Below are 17,764 nucleotides of genomic sequence, written 5' to 3' on the forward strand. Positions count from 1 at the left end.
CCTCGAGAAATCCGATGAGCTAGAAAGCTCTTTTTCGGAGATGTTCAGTCGGGACGGGTCAGCAAGTTACTCCCCCCACCCCCTTTCAAGACGTCTGCGCGGCGTGGAAGAGGAGGCCAAAAACACCCTCTCGAGGGAAGCGCGTCTCGAGATGCCTCCTGTGGAGGCTCTTCCCGCAGCAGTGCCGCGGGCGAGCGCTTTCAGGGGCTGCGCCTTCACCTACACGATGTCACACCGAGCGAGCCGCTCCTGCATTAGGGACTAGCGGCGTCTGTTTCATAGACGCGTAACAATGATGCGTGTACATGTTCGCGAGCCCTCCTTAGGAACGTAAATCCGTGTTAATTGCCAAAAAACAAAGCTTTAATGGCTTAGGGGCCGTTCATAAATGACGTCACGCGCCTAGGGGGGTGGGTCAGACATGTGTGACGAGGGGTGGGGGGTGAGAAATGTGACGTCATATCAAAATGCGCAACTTTAAATAAAGATTGACAACACGTTCTACTTAATTAAATAGACTTTTTAATAAATGTTTTCTCTTATAACATCAGAGTGCAACGCTACGTTAGTGAGCCTCGTGTCTATTCAACCATAAAAATAGACTTAGAATATTTAATAAAATAATCATGGTTGTGGATGAAAACGCGAATCGTGTGGGCACCGCGGAGCCGCCGTAGCCGCCAGGGGTGAGAGGTCACGGCGTGCGCCTTAGGTTTGACCCCGAGCCTCCGGACCCAGAGACACTCCGAGGGGACTCCGAGGGGACCCGGTGACCCCGTGAGACCCCCGGTGACCCCGTGAGACCCTCTGGAACCCCGCGAGACTCGGGGACATCCTTGAAATGCGTTTTGCCGGAGTGTGCCGCGGCCTGGCGAGGCGCGTCGGGGCGACTCTGGGCGGCGGAGGGAAGGACGCGGCGGCTGGGAGGGGCCTGGCAGGCAAGTCGTGGGGTCCTGGGGGTCCTGGGGGTCCACGGGGATCGTGAGGGGGTCCACGGGGAGCGAGGGGACTCGCAGGGGTACGCGGGGGAACATCGGGAAATGAGAGAGGGGATGGGGTCTATGGGGACCCCACAGGGGCACAACGGAACGCGCACGAATTCGCGAGTATCGGGGGGACACTTGGGGGCATCGAGGGGGTCCAGGGGGATGGGGAGGGGGTCCACGAGGGCACGCGGGATCCACAGGAATCTCGGCGACGAAACTCTTTTATTTATTTTACCACGTAAGGCCCACTGAGCTATATCGCACTTTTTCACAAGCGACCTGGCCACAGAAGATAGTTCCACGAAGTGGCTTGTCGCGTGTAAATGTAAACAGACAAATACTCTAAACGCGTGGTGGTGATGTTGATTTTAAATGTGGAGGGGAAAACCGGAGGACCCAAAGAAAAAAATCCACGCGACCACGGGGAGAGAGACACGCAAAGTCCAAATACACAGCAGCAGCAGGCGTCAGGGTCGGGATCGAACCCACGACCTCCTGCGTACCAGGCGAGGTAGTTAACATCTCCGAGCCACCGAGGCGACCCTCGGGATACACAGGGATTGGGTGTCACGGAGGCCACGAGAATCAAGATTCCTGGAGACTCACGGGGCTCGAATACTCCATGGGTTAGGGTTGGAGACCTGGCTTACGGAACCCCATGGGACCAGCACGGATTACCCGTGGGGTTTACGGGGACCCCGGTGATGCACGAGGAGACACATGATATTGACAGCTCTGTAAAGTGAATACGAGAGCCCCCTGTATCGTTACAAAACGTCAAATACAAATTTTCATTTCGCCGTTTAATCGGCACTTCGTGTTTTCCGCTTTATGTTATTGTGCATCGCGTGGGCTAATTAAGGGAAATACTGCACAGGTAACTTGGAATAACAATCGCGGGTGACTTGACTGTCAGTAAGAAGAATGCGCTCGTCTCGTCAAATCTAGGACGCAAAACAGGGTCGATAATAATTTACTTACACGAGTAGGAAAGTCACAACTCAGTCGTAGGACTCTTTCTCAGGAGGGTCCTGCTACAGCAGGTTTTTATTTGAAGACATTTTCAGCCAATTAATGACGAGTGTGTTTATTATACACGTGGGAGGAGGAAACCGGAGCCCCCGGGTGGAAAAAAAACCCTTCGCGTGCAAGGGGGGAACACTCGATCCCCGCTGTACTTCAATCTCGTGACGAGCCAGGGTACGGCAACCTCCTCGACGCCCACAGGAAGGGAATTTCGCAACATTTTTGCGGTGATCCACCAACCCTCGCTACTTCCTCCACAGTGGTGGCTTACAGAGGTGATTGGGTGGATGGGCGGCCTCTATGTATGGCAGGGTGTGAAACGATGCGGTGGGACTACACTTTTTGTGTCCAGCAGAGGGCAGTGCAACAAAGTCCATGTTTGTGCTGTACTGTACTTCATTGCTCCCAACGTCTATGCTTCCCAACTTCACCAATCCACTCTGACCAGCGTGGTGAAGTATGGTCATATCACCCCCATGGCTTTCACAGCGTGGGCAGGCCTTCACCGTTTGACACGGCTCTGTACATCTTCTCTTTCGTATGGCTGATGTAGATGCAGAGCAACAACTACAATTTCAGATGGCAGCCTTCACGGGGCCCACTGTTAAGTGAGAAATCGCGATGAATGGCGTCAATGCGGCGACCGGACATCCGATTATTGATCTCCCGGTCCCCAGAGCAACAATGCACGCTCTGTAAAATTATTCACACCCAATGCCTTTGCGAATGTGTGTCCCGCTGGTCTGATTCAACTTCCGCTGTCCTTTACCTGGCAAAGGAGGAGCGAGGTCGTCCTCCGGGTCCTCCACCCATTCCTTCGCCCAGCAGCAGTACGAAGAGGTCGGCACGGCGAAGAACGAGGCTGTGCGGCCCGACTTCGTGAACCGCAACCCCAGGAACCTGGAGCGCATGGCGCTCGCACTCAAGGACCGCGGCTGGGACACCGTGTGGCCCAACCGCTGCTACTGGCACCGGTGAGAGACTTCCGTGGACCAGAATTAAAGGTCTGAGTGGTGTTGTGAAAAAAACCATGATAGTCCACGAATAGCCCGTGACTAGATGACATGGATTAGAGAAAATAAGCAGGCTAATGATGTCAGACTATTAAGAAAATTAACAGATTCTCAACAAATAACAATGCCAAAAGAGGCAGTGTTTTTACCTTAAAAGGCAATAACATTGCATGTCAAAGCAGTGTTTAAAGCACTGCTGCTAACTCAGTACCACCAAATAATGTGTTTTAATATTAAGGAAATAAAGTGGGTTTAAGCAGATAGGATTATGGCCAATGGTCAATAATTTCCTGATAGTTTCGTCACTTTTTGTTGGGAGAGACTCGGTCCATCACTTGCGCTCATTATGGACCAACGAAACTCACCACCATGGCTAACAAACAAAGAGAGTTCACACGCTGCAGAGGCAGACAAACTCGCCAGGGGCACGCGGGGATGGAGAGTGGCCATGGTTGCCGCTTTAGACATGAAATATAAACCGGCAGAAAAATGAACGACGCACCGCTCACGGCCCGCCCCTGCAGGCTGTGTCTGGATCGCACGCAGCAACACGTGTCGGCCTGGGTGGAGCACTGCAGCCGCCACGTGGTCGTCTCTGTCAGCACCCACGAGTGGGCCATCAAGCGCCACCTCCACAGCACCAGCGACGTGGCAGCCGCCGAGAACGTGGGCCGCGTCCTGGCGCAGCGCTGCCTGGAGAGCGGGATCAGCTACGCCGTGTTCCGCCACATTCCCTGGTCCTACAAGAGCGCGGCGGTACGTGCGTGCGTGTCTCTCGCTCCTTCTCCTCTGCCGTCCCCATAGTCTCAGATGCCCTTCCTTTGCCAGCTGGTCGCTGCAGGTTGGTGAAGGCGGTGGGTCACAGCATGATACAGCACAATAATAGATTTAGCTGCACTGCTTTCTGCTACCTACCGTGTAGCCCCACAGCAGCCTATAATAACACTTGGGCGACCACAATTGTTTTCAATTAGAAACGCATACATTAAAACACATTATACTGCCCTCTTTAAATGTGCCATGTGTTTTTTTCACGTTTGTATTTTGCTTGTATGTTTTATTCATTACATCACAATTCTTCTTAACACTGGCACGATTGTGCAGTGTCTGGTCGTGGCGCGTGCGTAATTGTGGAAGACAGACCGAGATTGAGATCGAACTGTTGCCGTTGCAGGTGCAGAGCTTCAAGAAAGCATGCAAGGAGGGAGGCCTGGTGCTGAGTGAACCGCGACGCATCTTTGTAAAATAAACGTCAACGCATTCAACCCCCCTGCACTCTCTCACGTATTCTGTTTCTGTAACGTAACTCTTTTCTTTTATAAAAAAAAAGGTTAACTCTATTTTGTCTTCCGTCTTTTTTTAAGTGCAGCTGGATATGAAAGATGAGGCGTCGGTGTGTACATTACAGACAATTCATCACAGTGACATCTTGATTTATGTTTGGACCCAGTGGCCAGTTGGACATTGTAAATGTTTCGCTGTGTTTATATTAGATTGCAAACTAAGTCGAAACTTTTGTATTTTATGTAGTCCATTCCAGTATTTTATCTCTAAAACACGGCATCTTGAAATGCGGTATATCCATAGTACAGTAATGTTCACACTGCTGTATACGTTACTATATTATCTGGGTACGTGAGCACACTCCACTACGAGCCCAGACGGCCGCTGAATTAAATTCCCGTCCACGACTAACATTCATGGAGAATTATATCTGAGCAAGCACCTTCAACACACAACAACCCTCGTGGTGGATAGCGGGAAGGGATGCCTTTATCCAGCAGTGGACTGAGACAAATATCATTATCGAGCTCAAGAAGTCATGGATAAAGGCGGCTAAAGCCCACCACGCGTTTGTACCCTCCTGCCAGATGCAATGCCTTTGTACATTATTACCAGAGGGATGTGGCACTACTGGACTGGAGCATCTTGGCACCAGACGAGAGGAAGATGGAAACAAATTACAAGATGTGCAGTGGACATCTACGGGCTACTTGCCCGTGCATCGTGGTGATGATATTATTATTGCCATGAATTATTATTGTAATTAAAGTGTCACAATGAGCCCTTGCAAGTTTAATCGCGGTGGCTGCAGGGACCGCCCCCCCCCCCACCGCGCGCCACGTGCTGCCCACGTGCGCCTCGCCGGCTCCGCGCGGCGGGGCCCACGTGGGCGCGCCTCGCCATCTTGCTCAGGGGGCGCCACGCGCCCGCAGTCGACGCGGCCCCCCTCCCCGGGGTCACGTCATCGAAACGTCACCCCCCTCCCCCCATCTCGCACGTGCTTCGAATAAGAAGGACCCTTGCCCGAAACGTCGCTTTATACACCCCCCCCTCCCCTAGTAAGTCAGTGTGATTGACGAGCGTGTTGCTGCTTGTGCTCGCACACGCGGCTCACGGTACCCTGACCCAACGTGGCCGCCCCATTGCCTCGTACGAGGAGGCGGGCGGGCGGCCTTCCCGTCCACGCCGGCGGGGGCAGCGGCTAGAGCAGAGCCCCGCTGGAGGAGAAGACGACGACGTGGGGGAGAAATGAGGAGTTGAATCCCTAGTCCAGAGCACCCCCCCCCCGCAGCCTCGCCTCGTCCCCCCCCCCGTGGCTCATGCGTCTTGGCTGCGCCCTGGATGCGGCAGGCATCGCTGGTGTCGCTGCGCTGGTGTCTGCACCTCGGCGCGTTCCTCCGTCCACCGCCACCACCGTCGTTGCTGCTGCTGCTGCGAGGACACGCGGCGGTCCGCATGGCCACGCCGTGCTCCGCAACTCTCGCCCCTTCCCCTCCTCCTCCTCGTCCCCACACCTCCAGCCCGCCTCTCGCCCCTGACTGTGGCCGCGACGCGGTCGCTATGGAGAAGAACGGCGAAGCACGCGGCCCCGACGGGAAAGGGGACAGCCAGGGCCCCCAGGAAAAGGGGGCCTCGAGGGGTCTTCACGGCAACGGGCACGGCAGGGGCCCGGCCCCCCGTCTCCTCCTGCAGGAGGAGGAGGCACAGAGTCGAAGGGGCCCCGAAACTAACGGGGAGGCGCCGGGCCCCGCGGAGAACGGGGACAGCAGCCAGGGGGTGCAGCAGCAGAAGGAAGGGGGGGGTTCAGCGGACTCCGAGGGGTCGCCTGTGGCCAAGAGGGCCCGGCTCGAGGGGGGCCCCGAGGTAGCGAGGAAGAAGTTCCCCAAGAAGAAGGTGGCGCTGCTCGTGGCCTACTCGGGCAAGGGCTACCACGGCATGCAGGTGCGGGCCCCGTGGGTACTCGGTGGTGGTTGTTGTGGTTGTTGTTGTTAACCTCGTGGGTACTCTGTGCTTGTTGTGGTTGTTGTTAACCTCGTGGGTACTCTGTGGTGGTTGTTGTTAACCTCGTGGGTACTCTGTGCTTGTTGTGGTTGTTGACCTCGTGGGTACTCTGTGGTTGTTGTTGTTGTGGTTGTTGTTAACCTCGTGGATACTCTGTGGTTGTTGTGGGTGTTGTTGTTAAACTCCCCCCTGGCCCTGGCTGCAGTTTGGTCAAACAAACCGCGGGTGGATTCTTGAGACGGTGTCGCCAATGTCTGAGCATCGGTGGGCGATTGGTGTGTGTGTGTGTTTATATACACGCAGGACTGTGTGTGTGTTTATATACACGCAGGACTGTGTGTGTTTATATACACGCAGGACTGTGTGTGTGTTTATATACACGCAGGACTGTGTGTGTTTATATACACGCAGGACTGTGTGTGTGTTTATATACACGCAGGACTGTGTGTGTGTTTATATACACGCAGGACTGTGTGTGTGTTTATATACACGCAGGACTGTGTGTGTTTTATCGTCTGTTTATATCGTGTAGCGCTGTTGAGGTATGCTATGCAGTTTAACACGTATTAGGCTTTCGCGAACAATATCCATATTCGAGGTTTTTGTTGGGTTAGATCGCGTAAATATAAGAATGTGTCGTCAAACCCGCCACCACCCGACACAGTCAACTAGTGAGGGTTGTCACGCAAACAACGTGGCAATTCGTCACTAGTACAGCACTAGTGTGTAGTGTATAATATAGTGTAGTGTATAGTAGTGTATAGTGTAGTGTACTAGTATAGCACTAGTGTATAGTGTAGTGTATAGTGTAGTGTACTAGTACAGCACTAGTGTATAGTGTAGTGTATAGTGTAGTGTACTAGTACAGCACTAGTGTATAGTGTAGTGTAGTGTACTAGTACAGCACTAGTGTATAGTGTAGTGTATAGTGTAGTGTACTAGTACAGCACTAGTGTATAGTGTAGTGTATAGTGTAGTGTACTAGTACAGCACTAGTGTATAGTGTAGTGTATAGTGTAGTGTACTAGTACAGCACTAGTGTATAGTGTAATGTATAGTGGTGTAGTGTATAGTGTAGTGTCTAGTGTAATGTACTAGTACAGCATACCGGTGTGGCTGTTACAGGAACGAATTGGTCCACGTTCTGTTTACGTGACGACCCTTACTAATTGGCTGTGTCGGGTGGTGGCGGGTTTAACGACATATTTATATATTTACGCGATCTAACCCAACAAAAACCTTTTGTCTATGTTATGCAATCGGCAACCGATTCTGAGACATTACTTACATTGTACACTCCTGGATTTGCTCTCGGCTTGCGATGAAAATCGATTAAGCGGAAGCATTATATTTTTTATATTTAGCGACTCGTTTAACTACTTCTCTGTTATACATTCATATCGTTTGTTGTTGTATTGTTGGCTGTTGCAACTTGCTGACCCGCCCCTACGGGACATCTGCGAACAAGAGCCTTATAGCTCATCGGATTCCACCTCCAGCAGTCTAAATACAGACTCTTGATTCTGAAGGGGATGATGTGAGGCAATGGCCGTAGGCACTTTGCTCCTGTGTAGCAGCAACTCATGATGATTCCCGTGTCCACGTGTGATGCTGATGCTGCTAATGATAGCCTAAGGAGCTGAGTGAGTTGGGGGGCCACTTGGTAGGAACCAGTGAGGAAGAACAAACTATGTGGCGACAATTTAAGCCACAAATCTCCCGTGGTAACTAACCCTGCTGGTGTGTAACTGCTCTTGAGCCCACAGTGGGGTTGTGGTGGAGGGTGTTTCCCATCGACCCCTGCCTGAGAGCTGCCCCCCTCTCGTAATGGGGGTCAAATTGATTTTACCGCGGGGTCCAAACCTTTGCCGGGTCTCCGAACGTTTACCACGCGGTCATCAATCTTGGGGTGCCACACAGAGGGGGACACGGGGTAGCCCGCGTCCCCCTGACGTCTCGTACAGCTGTTGGCACGATGTCAGAAACCGTTCTTTTGATTTGCTAATGAGTGTGAAAGTGCGAATAATGAAATCATAATTCCAGATGTATATTTCATTTTAGATGCATTTACTCAATGCACTGCTGGACGAAGGCCTGCTCAATTCCACTTAGCGCGTGCACACGAGCCGATTCCATACCTCTATCTCGCATTATACAACGCAATCCATTTCTTTCCAGATATGAGTATAAAATTTGCCTCCCTACATAATGTTTACCTGGGTGTGCAACTGCATCCGTCCATATGCCGACTGGGTCCTTGATTCATCACCGGGGTAGATTCTTCCATTTTCCTCCTCCGATTTTCCCCATCAGATGCCGCACTGGTCGTTGGTTTGATCTCCCGGCGTGGCACTTGAAACGGTGGGGCAAGTTTCCTAAGTCGCTCTGCCTCTGTCCACCTAGCAGTATAAATGGGCAACACCACAGTTCGTCGATCTGCAGGTCCCGTGTGGTGGTGCTGTGGGTACCCCCATATCTTTGCCATATGGCAACGTGGAAGAGCAGCTGAAAGGAAATACCCTCTAAAAGGGGACTCTCTTGAGCTCCCTCTAGTTGGGGGGGGGGGCCCCTTCCGCGAGGAGTGGCGCGAGCGATCGCGGGGCTGCTCCTTTACCGTTCCTCTCCCGATGGATGTCGCCGTCAGCGGAACGCAGGGAACGCGGCGTACCGCACCATCGAGGACGAGCTGGTGGAGGCGCTGGTGCGGGCCGGGTGCATCCCTGACAACCACGCCGCCGACATGCGCAAGATGTCCTTCCAGCGCTGTGCGCGCACGGACAAGGTTAGCGAGAGCGCACGCGTGCATTATTCCGCACCTTCGATTGGCACGGTTGGCTACATACGGTGCGAAAGCAGTTGAACGTACATACGTACACAGTCTCATTTGCACAGGTGACCAGGTTGTTGTTGTTGTCGTGCGAGAGAGACCCCGTCGGCGGTAAGCGCGCTGCCCTACGAATCTGGTGATCCACGTTAAATTCACGGCCGTGGCTAATATCAGCGGCGAGTGCTTTACGAACCATTTCACTGACTGTCCACTGTGGTGAAGTATGGTCAGACAAGCCCCATGACCAAAACAATGTGGGGATGCTCTTCATCCACCATTGGATTTGCAAAGGTTTGTATGTCATTATTATGACTTGCTATCTATATATAGTTGTTGTGCTAATGGGGTCTCTTGTTGTGTACGCGTCTGCTAGGGTGTTTCAGCCATTGGGCAGGTGGTGTCCCTCAAAATGTGGCTCATCGACGATGTTGTGAACAAGATCAACGCCCACTTGCCCCAGCAGATCCGCATCATGGGTGAGGACAAACTTGACCTTCACCGACCCCTCATCGTCGCCTATCGTCGTTCCATGGCCAAACGTCGCCACCGTCCTTGACGATACCGCGGTGCAACAATCAACCCAGCACCTCCGCGCGGGCCGACCTCGTGGCTCCATTCCTGCGGCACGGCCTCTTGTGCGCTTCTCTTCCTTTAGCTGCCGCTCGGCACTTAGTCTCACCCACAGGTCATCATCCCTTCTAGCGATGTGTCCTGCCCAAGTCCATTTTCTATGTTTATGTTTTATCTGGTCCATGCCTCCTCCCCCCACGATTATCCCAGATTTTTGAGAGAGTTTACTCTAACCGAATGGCTTTAACCAATGTTTAATATCATATCTGTCCATACAGTCGCGTTGTTGGTAATTGGTGCGTTGTTTTCTCTCGTCCTGCTGTCACTGGGTCAGGCATGCAGAGGGTTACGAACGGATTCAACTCGAAGCAGCTTTGCGACGCGCGCACCTACATCTACCTCCTGCCCAGCTTCACGTTTGGGCCCAAGGGACAGGGCGAGTGGGACGGGGAGGGGGAGGTGAGAGACTTCCTGGCCGCGTGCATCCGGAGGCCGCCGTCATCAACGCAGGCGGGGTCTCGACTGCTCACGCGATCAAATTCGGGGCAGACGTTCATCGTCATCGTCGTATTTACAAAAGTCCAAAGTAATGTTTTGTTTAACTCCCTCTCAGAATTCGACGTTATTTGTCCTGGTGAGGCCCATTGAGCTAAGCAGATCTTTTACAAGGAAGATCACAGCCAAAGGCCGTCGTAAATAGTGGTGGCAGTGATGGCAGTTATGGGACGTTGCAGGGTGGGAATGTGCAAATAAACCAAAGCAAAAAACAAAATATCCACTAATCTTGCTAAAATCACTGCAAATAGGTTTAGATGGTGATCGGGGTCGAGTGGTGGCACAGTGGTTTGTGCATTGTGCTACGAACCTGAATTCATTCCACAGCCATGGCTAATATCAGTGGCTAATAAATGAACTCCGCACCTCCGATTAGCACGGTTGGTTACGTACAGTGCGAAAGAACTTCAACATACATACAAAACCGTTCCTTGACCTTCCCCAAGTTGACTCAGCCTTAAACGAGAACCCGGCGTGCGGTGTGTTAACATTCGCTGGGTGGCTGGCCTTAACACAGCAGCTTGCCAACGGCGCTTGCCCCGGCAGTCTGCGTAGGCTACGTGGGTTATCTTCATCTTCTGCCTGTCATGTGACGTCCGCCTCGTGCGCTAGCGGGACACGGCGTGGGAGGAGAGCTTCCGGCTGCCGGAGGAGACGCTGTCGCACGTGAACGCGCTGCTGCGGCGCTACGTGGGAACTCACAACTTCCACAACTTCACGTCGGGCAAGGGCGCCCAGGAGGCGAGCGCACGGCGCTACGTGACAGAAGCGTACTGCCAGCCGCCGTCGCTGCAACATGGGATCGAGTTTGCGCTCATTCGAATCAGAGGTCCTCGCCACCCTGCCACCCAGCCTCCGCTGCTTCACTGTTTTGCTGTCATGCTTCTTCAGCTGCCCAGGAAGCCGAGGGAGGGATCTTCCGTGGCTGTCCGGGAACGCCACTAAATGCTCTTGAGGACACCTGCAGCGTGATTTTCCATGTTTACATAGCGTTACTCACTGCGACAGATTGCACGGTTTTCTTTATCCGAGTGCTGATCTACATACGCATATGAACTAATCACCCGGAATTGTGCCCGACCTCGTGATATCTCAAACATAAGCGTGGGTTGAGCTTGGCTCATGAATGGGTGACCACAATGCATCGAGCACGCGTTAAAGGTGGCCGTGGAGCTTTGCCATGTGCTGGGCAGCAGAGGGCAGACGAGCAAAAGCTATTCCGTGGTGTGCTTCTGGGTCTATCCTCCCCACCTTCAATCTGTCATGATGAGTGGTGAATTATGGGAAAATAATCCCCGTGACCCACACGGTGTGGTGAACCCCTCATTCAGCAGTGGATTGACAAAAATGGGCTCGCATGTGCATACATTTTTATCGAACATCAGGAGAGGCATTGGCCTTGAATCTTATGTTCCCTGCCTCTGGAACTCCAAGTAATATCAAGAATGCTGGTGGCACAATCAAATCTTTTAAAATAAATTTTTTAAACATTTGTTCCAGCATGCTACCTTTTCAGTTGCCCTGTGGCGATCTGCAGATTGTATTTTATTTCACCTATAGGAAGACAAATGGGAGTGTAACACCGTCTCAGATACCGAAGCAACCCAGTCAACTAACATCCAATTTTGAACGATCGTCTTCCCCCTTTGTCAATGCCACCACCGTCTCAGGCCAGAGCTTCATGCTGCACCAGATCCGCAAGATGGTGGGGCTGGTGGTGGCGGTGGCGCGGGGCCACGCCGGCGACCAGCGCATGCAGGACGCCTTCGCCAACGACAAGCTCGACGTACCGAAAGCGCCGGGGCTCGGGCTGGTGCTCGAGCGCGTGCACTACGACCGCTACGATTCGCGCTACGCGGGCGACGGCGTGCACGCGGCGCTCGCCTGGCCCGAGCTGGCGCCGGCGCTGACCGAGTTCGCCGAGCGCCACGTGCACGCGGGGATCGTGGCGGCGGAGCGCGAGGAGGGCAGCATGCGGCGCTGGCTCGGCACGCTGGACAAGCACGACTTCACGAGCAGCCTCGCGCGCGCCGTACACAGCGCAAGTCTCACACCCGCGCACACGCGCAGACAGTCGAAGATCCTCCGTGTAGCTCACAACTCGCTGTTGGGGAAAGTCCAGTTTTTGAGCACCAGTTAAGGCCACTACGCACAAGGGGGGTGGTGTGACCAGCGTCGAACCCACCTGCCATTGTCTCCCCAGTGGGGACGTTTAAATACCGCATTAGGTTACCCGTTTTAGGCCGAGTATCCCTAGGGGAGGTCCAGTACCAGTTCAGATATTCGTCACCGATATTGACTGAGCAGGAATGGCGATGGGGGGCGGGGCTGCGCAGGCTTCGTGGCGCAGTGCGCCTCCCCTCCCCATGTACACACAAAGACACACACGTGCTGCACAGCTTACGTAGTAGACACAGTGTGGGGGAGGCCTTTATACAGCAGTGAATTGATATGGTTTTTAAGAATAATTATTGATAGGGTGCATTTAAAACAATATAATGCGGTAACTCGGCTGGCGTGGTGGACTTTAACGGTAACGTATATGGGTGTGCTTGTTATAAACTGGCCATTATGCCGAATATCGCCCTGCTTTAGCGTTTCACGGCCAGCCGTAACTCTCAATCACTGTTTCCTGGTAGGCGCAGCTTTTCTTTAACCTATAAACTATACATGTAGATGCTGAATCGGCAAAAATCCAGCAGCCTGCAAAAATAAGATAATGGCTTCCTCACTTGATGTATACATCTGTCCGTTTGTCCATCTTCAAAATTGCCCATGCATCGCATGCCCAAGAAAATAACTTAAATCATTGTAAAACATGAGGGAGCGGGAGGGGCGGTGATGCTGTGGTTAGGTCGCTGTGCTCCGAACTCGGCGACCTGAATTAATTTTCCACTCACGGCTACCATCGGTTTGTGTCTAATATTGGAACCAGTGTACAGGCCTCCCCGCAGCCTGATTTCACAAAGCTACACCGACCGGGGGTGGGGAAGCAAGGTCAAACAACCTCCATGGCTTACACGGCATGGGGGGGAGGCTGTCGTCTATCGGGAGATTAAAAATGTTTCTTCAATTACCTTTAAAACATGGCCCGCCCTGGGCCTTGCCTCAGTGTTCCGGTCTCACCCCTTCCCCGTGTGTCCCCTACTTGACCCTACTCCACTTCCCATTCATGCATCTTCCCTGACTTTGTGCCTCACTAATGAGATGCGGTTGCATTTAAGCATTACATAAATATTGAAATAGTTGTTGTGAACCGTTTCCAGCAGGTGAAAAGAGAAGATTCGGACGGCAACAGCGAATCGGAGTGAAGTTGTGTTCGCCCGGACGAAGCTGGAAGATTTCAAAAAGGCTTCCCATTGTGGATGTTCCGATCCCACTGACGAGACCTGGAGTCATCAGCGCCGGCACCGCGCTCCCTTTTTAATTTTTCACAGCTGAGTGGGGAGCGGAGTGTCGCCGTGACAGTTTCTCAAAGGATTAAATGCTCAGAGCGTTTGTAAAAACACCTCGGCCCCTGTGTTATTATTTTTGTAAATTTGCGTTTGCGCTGCGTGCTGCTGCATTCGTCTGGAGCGGCGTTTTTTGTTATTTTTTTGTTGAATTCTGGTTGCATTTGTATTTTATCCTCCAGGGTTAATGTTAAATGCACTTATTCATAAAAAAACACCCAACATTTCTGTTTGCTGTAATTATAGTTGCTGTCTTTGTGTGTGCGAGTGCTTTGGGTTTGTGAACCATTAGAGTAAATACTTAATGTGCCACTGAAATTTTAAATATGTAGTGCCAACGGAGAAAGCACAACGTTTGAAGTACGATACCCCAGTGAAGATTAAAATGTCCACATTAACTCGAGCCTATTGGCCCTTCAGAATAACCCAAATTCAGGAATATTTCAAGGGAAAGGAGGCAGAGCGAAGGTCGATCCTAAGCAGGGGTTACTCATATCCTTGGAAATGTAATAGAGGTAGGACTTGGATGGTATGTCCATGTGTTGAGAAGAGACAAAGACGATGCTCGGCTTCCGAGCGTTGCGATCGGACGAAATAAATACAGTCCTATCGATTTGGTCATGGGCGGCCACCTCGCCTGGTCTTAAAGGTCATCTGTTGAGAAACAACAAGAAGACAGAACGCCTCCACATACCCGTCCACAAAATAACACGTTTTTTTTATTTCCCATTTGCCACACGGCCTTCTGGGAGTGCATGGCTTCAGAAACACTGGTTCAACACAAGCCAAACTCCGGACCGGTTTCAACATTGAGTGTCTCATCAGCAGCTCGGTTTGCTTGAGCTCGTAATGGTGAAATGCCACACGTTTGTAGGCAAGGACCATCTGTGTCCGGGCGAGTTGTCACCCCTTGACCGCACCTCCAAGCAGACGGTTGGCTACGTACGGCGCGAAAGAGGTTCAACATGCAGTCACAGTGCAATGACCGTCCACACACCAATGCCTGCCCGGGTTCGCATCCCCCGCTAGGGGGCGGTGAGGAACCGCACCTGACGAGAGAGAACTTGGCATGACTGCGCTGAAACGGATTTTAATCTTCAGCCAAATCATGACTGCCAGTTCTGGGGGCCCAGCTGGTCCTATCTCGCCACATTGGCCTTCTTACACAGCTGTGTGAAAGGCGATTAGCTTCCTCGGTGAATTGATTTTGGTTGAATGCGCATCAAACATTACCAAGTCCCATTCATCGATTCATTTTATACGGGTGAGAACGGGGCGTGCGTAGTAGGCAAATATGCAAATTGTACATGTTTTAAAACAATTTATGAACTTTACAATTTGTGTATAACAATTGCAAGTAAAGTGCCCGTTTGCCGCGAGTTTATTTAAAGGTTTACGGGGCGCCAAGAAAAAAAGTGTGGAGATGCCGGGGATTGAACCCGGGGCCTCACACATGCGAAGCGTGCGCTCTACCACTGAGCTACATCCCCTGCCACGTGGACAAGGCCTCCCAGACGCCTTAAGAACCACAACTGCCACGGTTTCCGCCATCGTAATCTGTTTTGTCGTAATCTTAGTACGCATTTTTATAAATAAAACTACAGTTATAACGTCGACGGTGATCGCAGTGTAGTGCTTTAGAATCTAAAATATAATTGAAATAGAGGCCGTGAGGGGAAAATAGCAGTCCTTCAATGTCCTACATTTAAAAACGTCAAACGCACTTGCACTGTATTATTAGCGCAGTTGTAGACAAATTATAAATAAACACAAAGACAGCAGTTTTAGCGTCACTAACAGTATCTTAGCATTGTAGTCACGATTTATAAAACATACAAAACCCCATACCCCCTCAAAAATTATCGCTCCCGCCTTAAATCGCGGCACAATCCCGCCTATTAACATTAACGATCCCACAAAACAATGTTTTAAACATGTAATCATCAACAGCAGTGACAATCTTCTTGGTTCTTTCGGTAAAGTCACGTAGAAGGGAAATAATAAAATAATAAAAATAAAACATTAAATAATATATTTCATTATGCTTTATAAAAATAAACATAATTAAATAATAATATTTCATTATGATTTATTTTTATTATTTCCCTTCTACGTGACTTTACCGAAAGAACCAAGAAGATGAATCCCTGCAGTCACAAAAGCTTTAAATCGAAACAGTGACAATATTAATCACAATAGCAATATCAGCAGCCGCGTGTTTACAGACAATTACCGTGTCGGCCACGAGGGGGCCTCCTGCCTCCCGGGCTCCGCGCGCCGAGGCCATCAACCTAATAGATTCGTTAATTATAATTTAATTTAACTTGTCAGTGATTATTATGATTATTACCGGGCTAATTACGATAATTCATCAAACGAGCCGCGTCAGCTCAAGAGGGCGGCACGGCGCCGCGTGCGAGGCCTGCCGCACTCTGCTCGCCGCCTCCATCCAGCAGTGGAGGGCCACGTGGCCGCTTTGGGGCCACGTGGCCGGAGTGGGGAGCGGTGGTGCAGCAGTCAGCGCGGGCCGGGGTTCCATTCCCGCTCACGGCCGGCACCGGCGACGATTATCTGAACCGTTCCTGGGCCGCCTCCCCTAGGATCGATGTGTGAACATCGACACCGGGGAGACAAAGGCGGTCGGGCGTGGACGTTGGCCATCCACCCCCTCGCGTGCCGTGCCGGCCTTCATAGGTGCTGTTCGCTAACAGCACTTGCCCCAACAGTCTGTTTAGGCTACACGGGAGGTCTTTTTCTTTGTTGTATATCATGCAGTGCTGTATATTGTAGATGCCACTGGTTCTTGTTCTGTAGATGTAGATGCCACTGGTTCTTCACGTTCTGTAGATGTAACTGCTTCTTCATGTTCTTCAGATGTAGATGCCACTGTTTTTAGATTTGAAGGATTCATATTCTTAGGTTTTTTCGGTAAAGTCACGTAGGTAAAACATCAAAATTAATAAAAATATATTTTATTTTATTTTTATTAATTTGATGTTTTACCTACGTGACTTTACCGGAAAAAACCTAAGATATAGATGCCACTGGTTTTTCATGTTCTGTAGATGTAGATGCCACTGGTTCTTCACGTTCTGCAGATGTAGATGCCACTGATTCTTCATGTTCTGTAGATGTATAATGCCACTTGGTTCTTCACGTTCTGCAGATGTAGATGCCACTGGTTCTTCACGTTCTGCAGATGTAGATGCCACTGATTCTTCACGTTCTGCAGATGTCGATGCCACTGATTCTTCACGTTCTGCAGATGTAGATGCCACTGGTTCTTCACGTTCTGCAGATGTAAATGCCACTGGTTCTTCATGTTCTGCAGATGTAGATGCCACTGGTTTTTTCGCGTTCTGCCAGATGTAGATGCCAACAACGCCATCTATTTTATGGCGGTTGAGCCAACGACTCTCGGTCCGAACAGGCAACTATAACATACGGGACCAGGTTTGTTCGTATCTCTGAAAGTTCGTAAGTCGAGTGTTCGTAAATAGAGGAGTCCCTGTACTGTGTAAAGTACAGGTAGTGGTATAGTATTAATAATAGTGTAGTAGTAGTAGTGGTGGTGAAGTAAAACGTGGGTGTTGACCACGTGGCCACAAGAGCGAGTGAGATGATCACGTGGTGCAGCTCCGTGCCCGCGTGCTTCCCCAACCCCTGCAAACGTCGTGAGTGGGAACATCGTCAGCACGCCGTGCGTGCGTGTGAGTGTGTGTACGTGTCCGGGAAGACAAAGGCAGCCAGGCCGGGCTGCGGTCACGCCTCTCTCCTCCTCCGGGATGAATGGGTGCTCGCTGTCAACACGACAACAGCCCATGTCCTCACGGGGAGTGGCAGCCTGAGTTCGATCCCCTGCCACGACGAGCATGACGTCCAGCAGTGGATTTCGGGGCCAGGTGCACGTGTTTTGTGCGTGCACGTTTCAATCATTCAGACTTGGCAGAGTTGTTAGTTGCATTTCATTTATTTTACCGAAGGGAATGATGCACGGTAAAACAAACATCGTGACGCTGATGCTGCTGCTGATGCTGCTGCTGCTGATAT

At 51.4% G+C, this 17,764-nt stretch overlaps 2 protein-coding genes and 1 non-coding gene across 4 annotated transcripts; 2 read left to right on the plus strand and 1 right to left on the minus strand.

The window, feature by feature from the left end:
- The first annotated feature begins 684 nt into the window (after positions 1-684).
- On the plus strand, positions 685-4,365 carry LOC133348302 (large ribosomal subunit protein uL18m-like). The gene is made up of 4 exons (XM_061561039.1): positions 685-938; positions 2,791-2,986; positions 3,550-3,781; positions 4,200-4,365. The coding sequence occupies exons 1-4, from the start codon at positions 842-844 to the stop codon at positions 4,272-4,274; spliced, it is 600 nt and encodes a 199-aa protein (XP_061417023.1). The 5' UTR covers positions 685-841; the 3' UTR covers positions 4,275-4,365.
- Positions 4,366-5,315: 950 nt separating this feature from the next.
- On the plus strand, positions 5,316-13,938 carry LOC133348289 (pseudouridylate synthase 1 homolog). 2 transcript variants are annotated; one of them, XM_061561025.1, is made up of 7 exons: positions 5,316-6,250; positions 8,955-9,092; positions 9,511-9,613; positions 10,042-10,166; positions 10,875-11,091; positions 11,933-12,303; positions 13,529-13,938. In XM_061561025.1, the coding sequence occupies exons 1-7, from the start codon at positions 5,651-5,653 to the stop codon at positions 13,571-13,573; spliced, it is 1,599 nt and encodes a 532-aa protein (XP_061417009.1). In that variant the 5' UTR covers positions 5,316-5,650; the 3' UTR covers positions 13,574-13,938. The 2 variants fall into 2 exon arrangements, with proteins under 2 accessions (XP_061417009.1, XP_061417010.1); XM_061561026.1 differs by having other exon boundaries at positions 13,532-13,938.
- Positions 13,939-15,132: 1,194 nt separating this feature from the next.
- Positions 15,133-15,204, minus strand: TRNAA-CGC (transfer RNA alanine (anticodon CGC)). The gene has a single exon. It is a non-coding gene; the product is annotated as a tRNA-Ala (tRNA).
- Positions 15,205-17,764: the final 2,560 nt, after the last annotated feature.

This window comes from Lethenteron reissneri, chromosome 27, assembly GCF_015708825.2.
Source record: "Lethenteron reissneri isolate LAM-NWPU_2019-01 chromosome 27, ASM1570882v1, whole genome shotgun sequence".
Lineage (NCBI taxonomy): Eukaryota > Metazoa > Chordata > Hyperoartia > Petromyzontiformes > Petromyzontidae > Lethenteron > Lethenteron reissneri.

Excerpts from the sequence above, each read along its gene's own strand:
- LOC133348302 (XM_061561039.1), top strand. The coding sequence starts at position 842 with ATGCGTTTTGCCGGAGTGTGCCGCGGCCTGGCGAGGCGCGTCGGGGCG. Across the intron at positions 939-2,790 it reads GGCTGGGAGGGGCCTGGCAG|GAGGAGCGAGGTCGTCCTCC; the intron begins GCAAGTCGTGGG and ends TACCTGGCAAAG. Across the intron at positions 2,987-3,549 it reads AACCGCTGCTACTGGCACCG|GCTGTGTCTGGATCGCACGC; the intron begins GTGAGAGACTTC and ends CCGCCCCTGCAG.
- LOC133348289 (XM_061561025.1), top strand. The coding sequence starts at position 5,651 with ATGCGGCAGGCATCGCTGGTGTCGCTGCGCTGGTGTCTGCACCTCGGC. Across the intron at positions 9,093-9,510 it reads GCTGTGCGCGCACGGACAAG|GGTGTTTCAGCCATTGGGCA; the intron begins GTTAGCGAGAGC and ends CGCGTCTGCTAG. Across the intron at positions 10,167-10,874 it reads AGTGGGACGGGGAGGGGGAG|CGGGACACGGCGTGGGAGGA; the intron begins GTGAGAGACTTC and ends CTCGTGCGCTAG.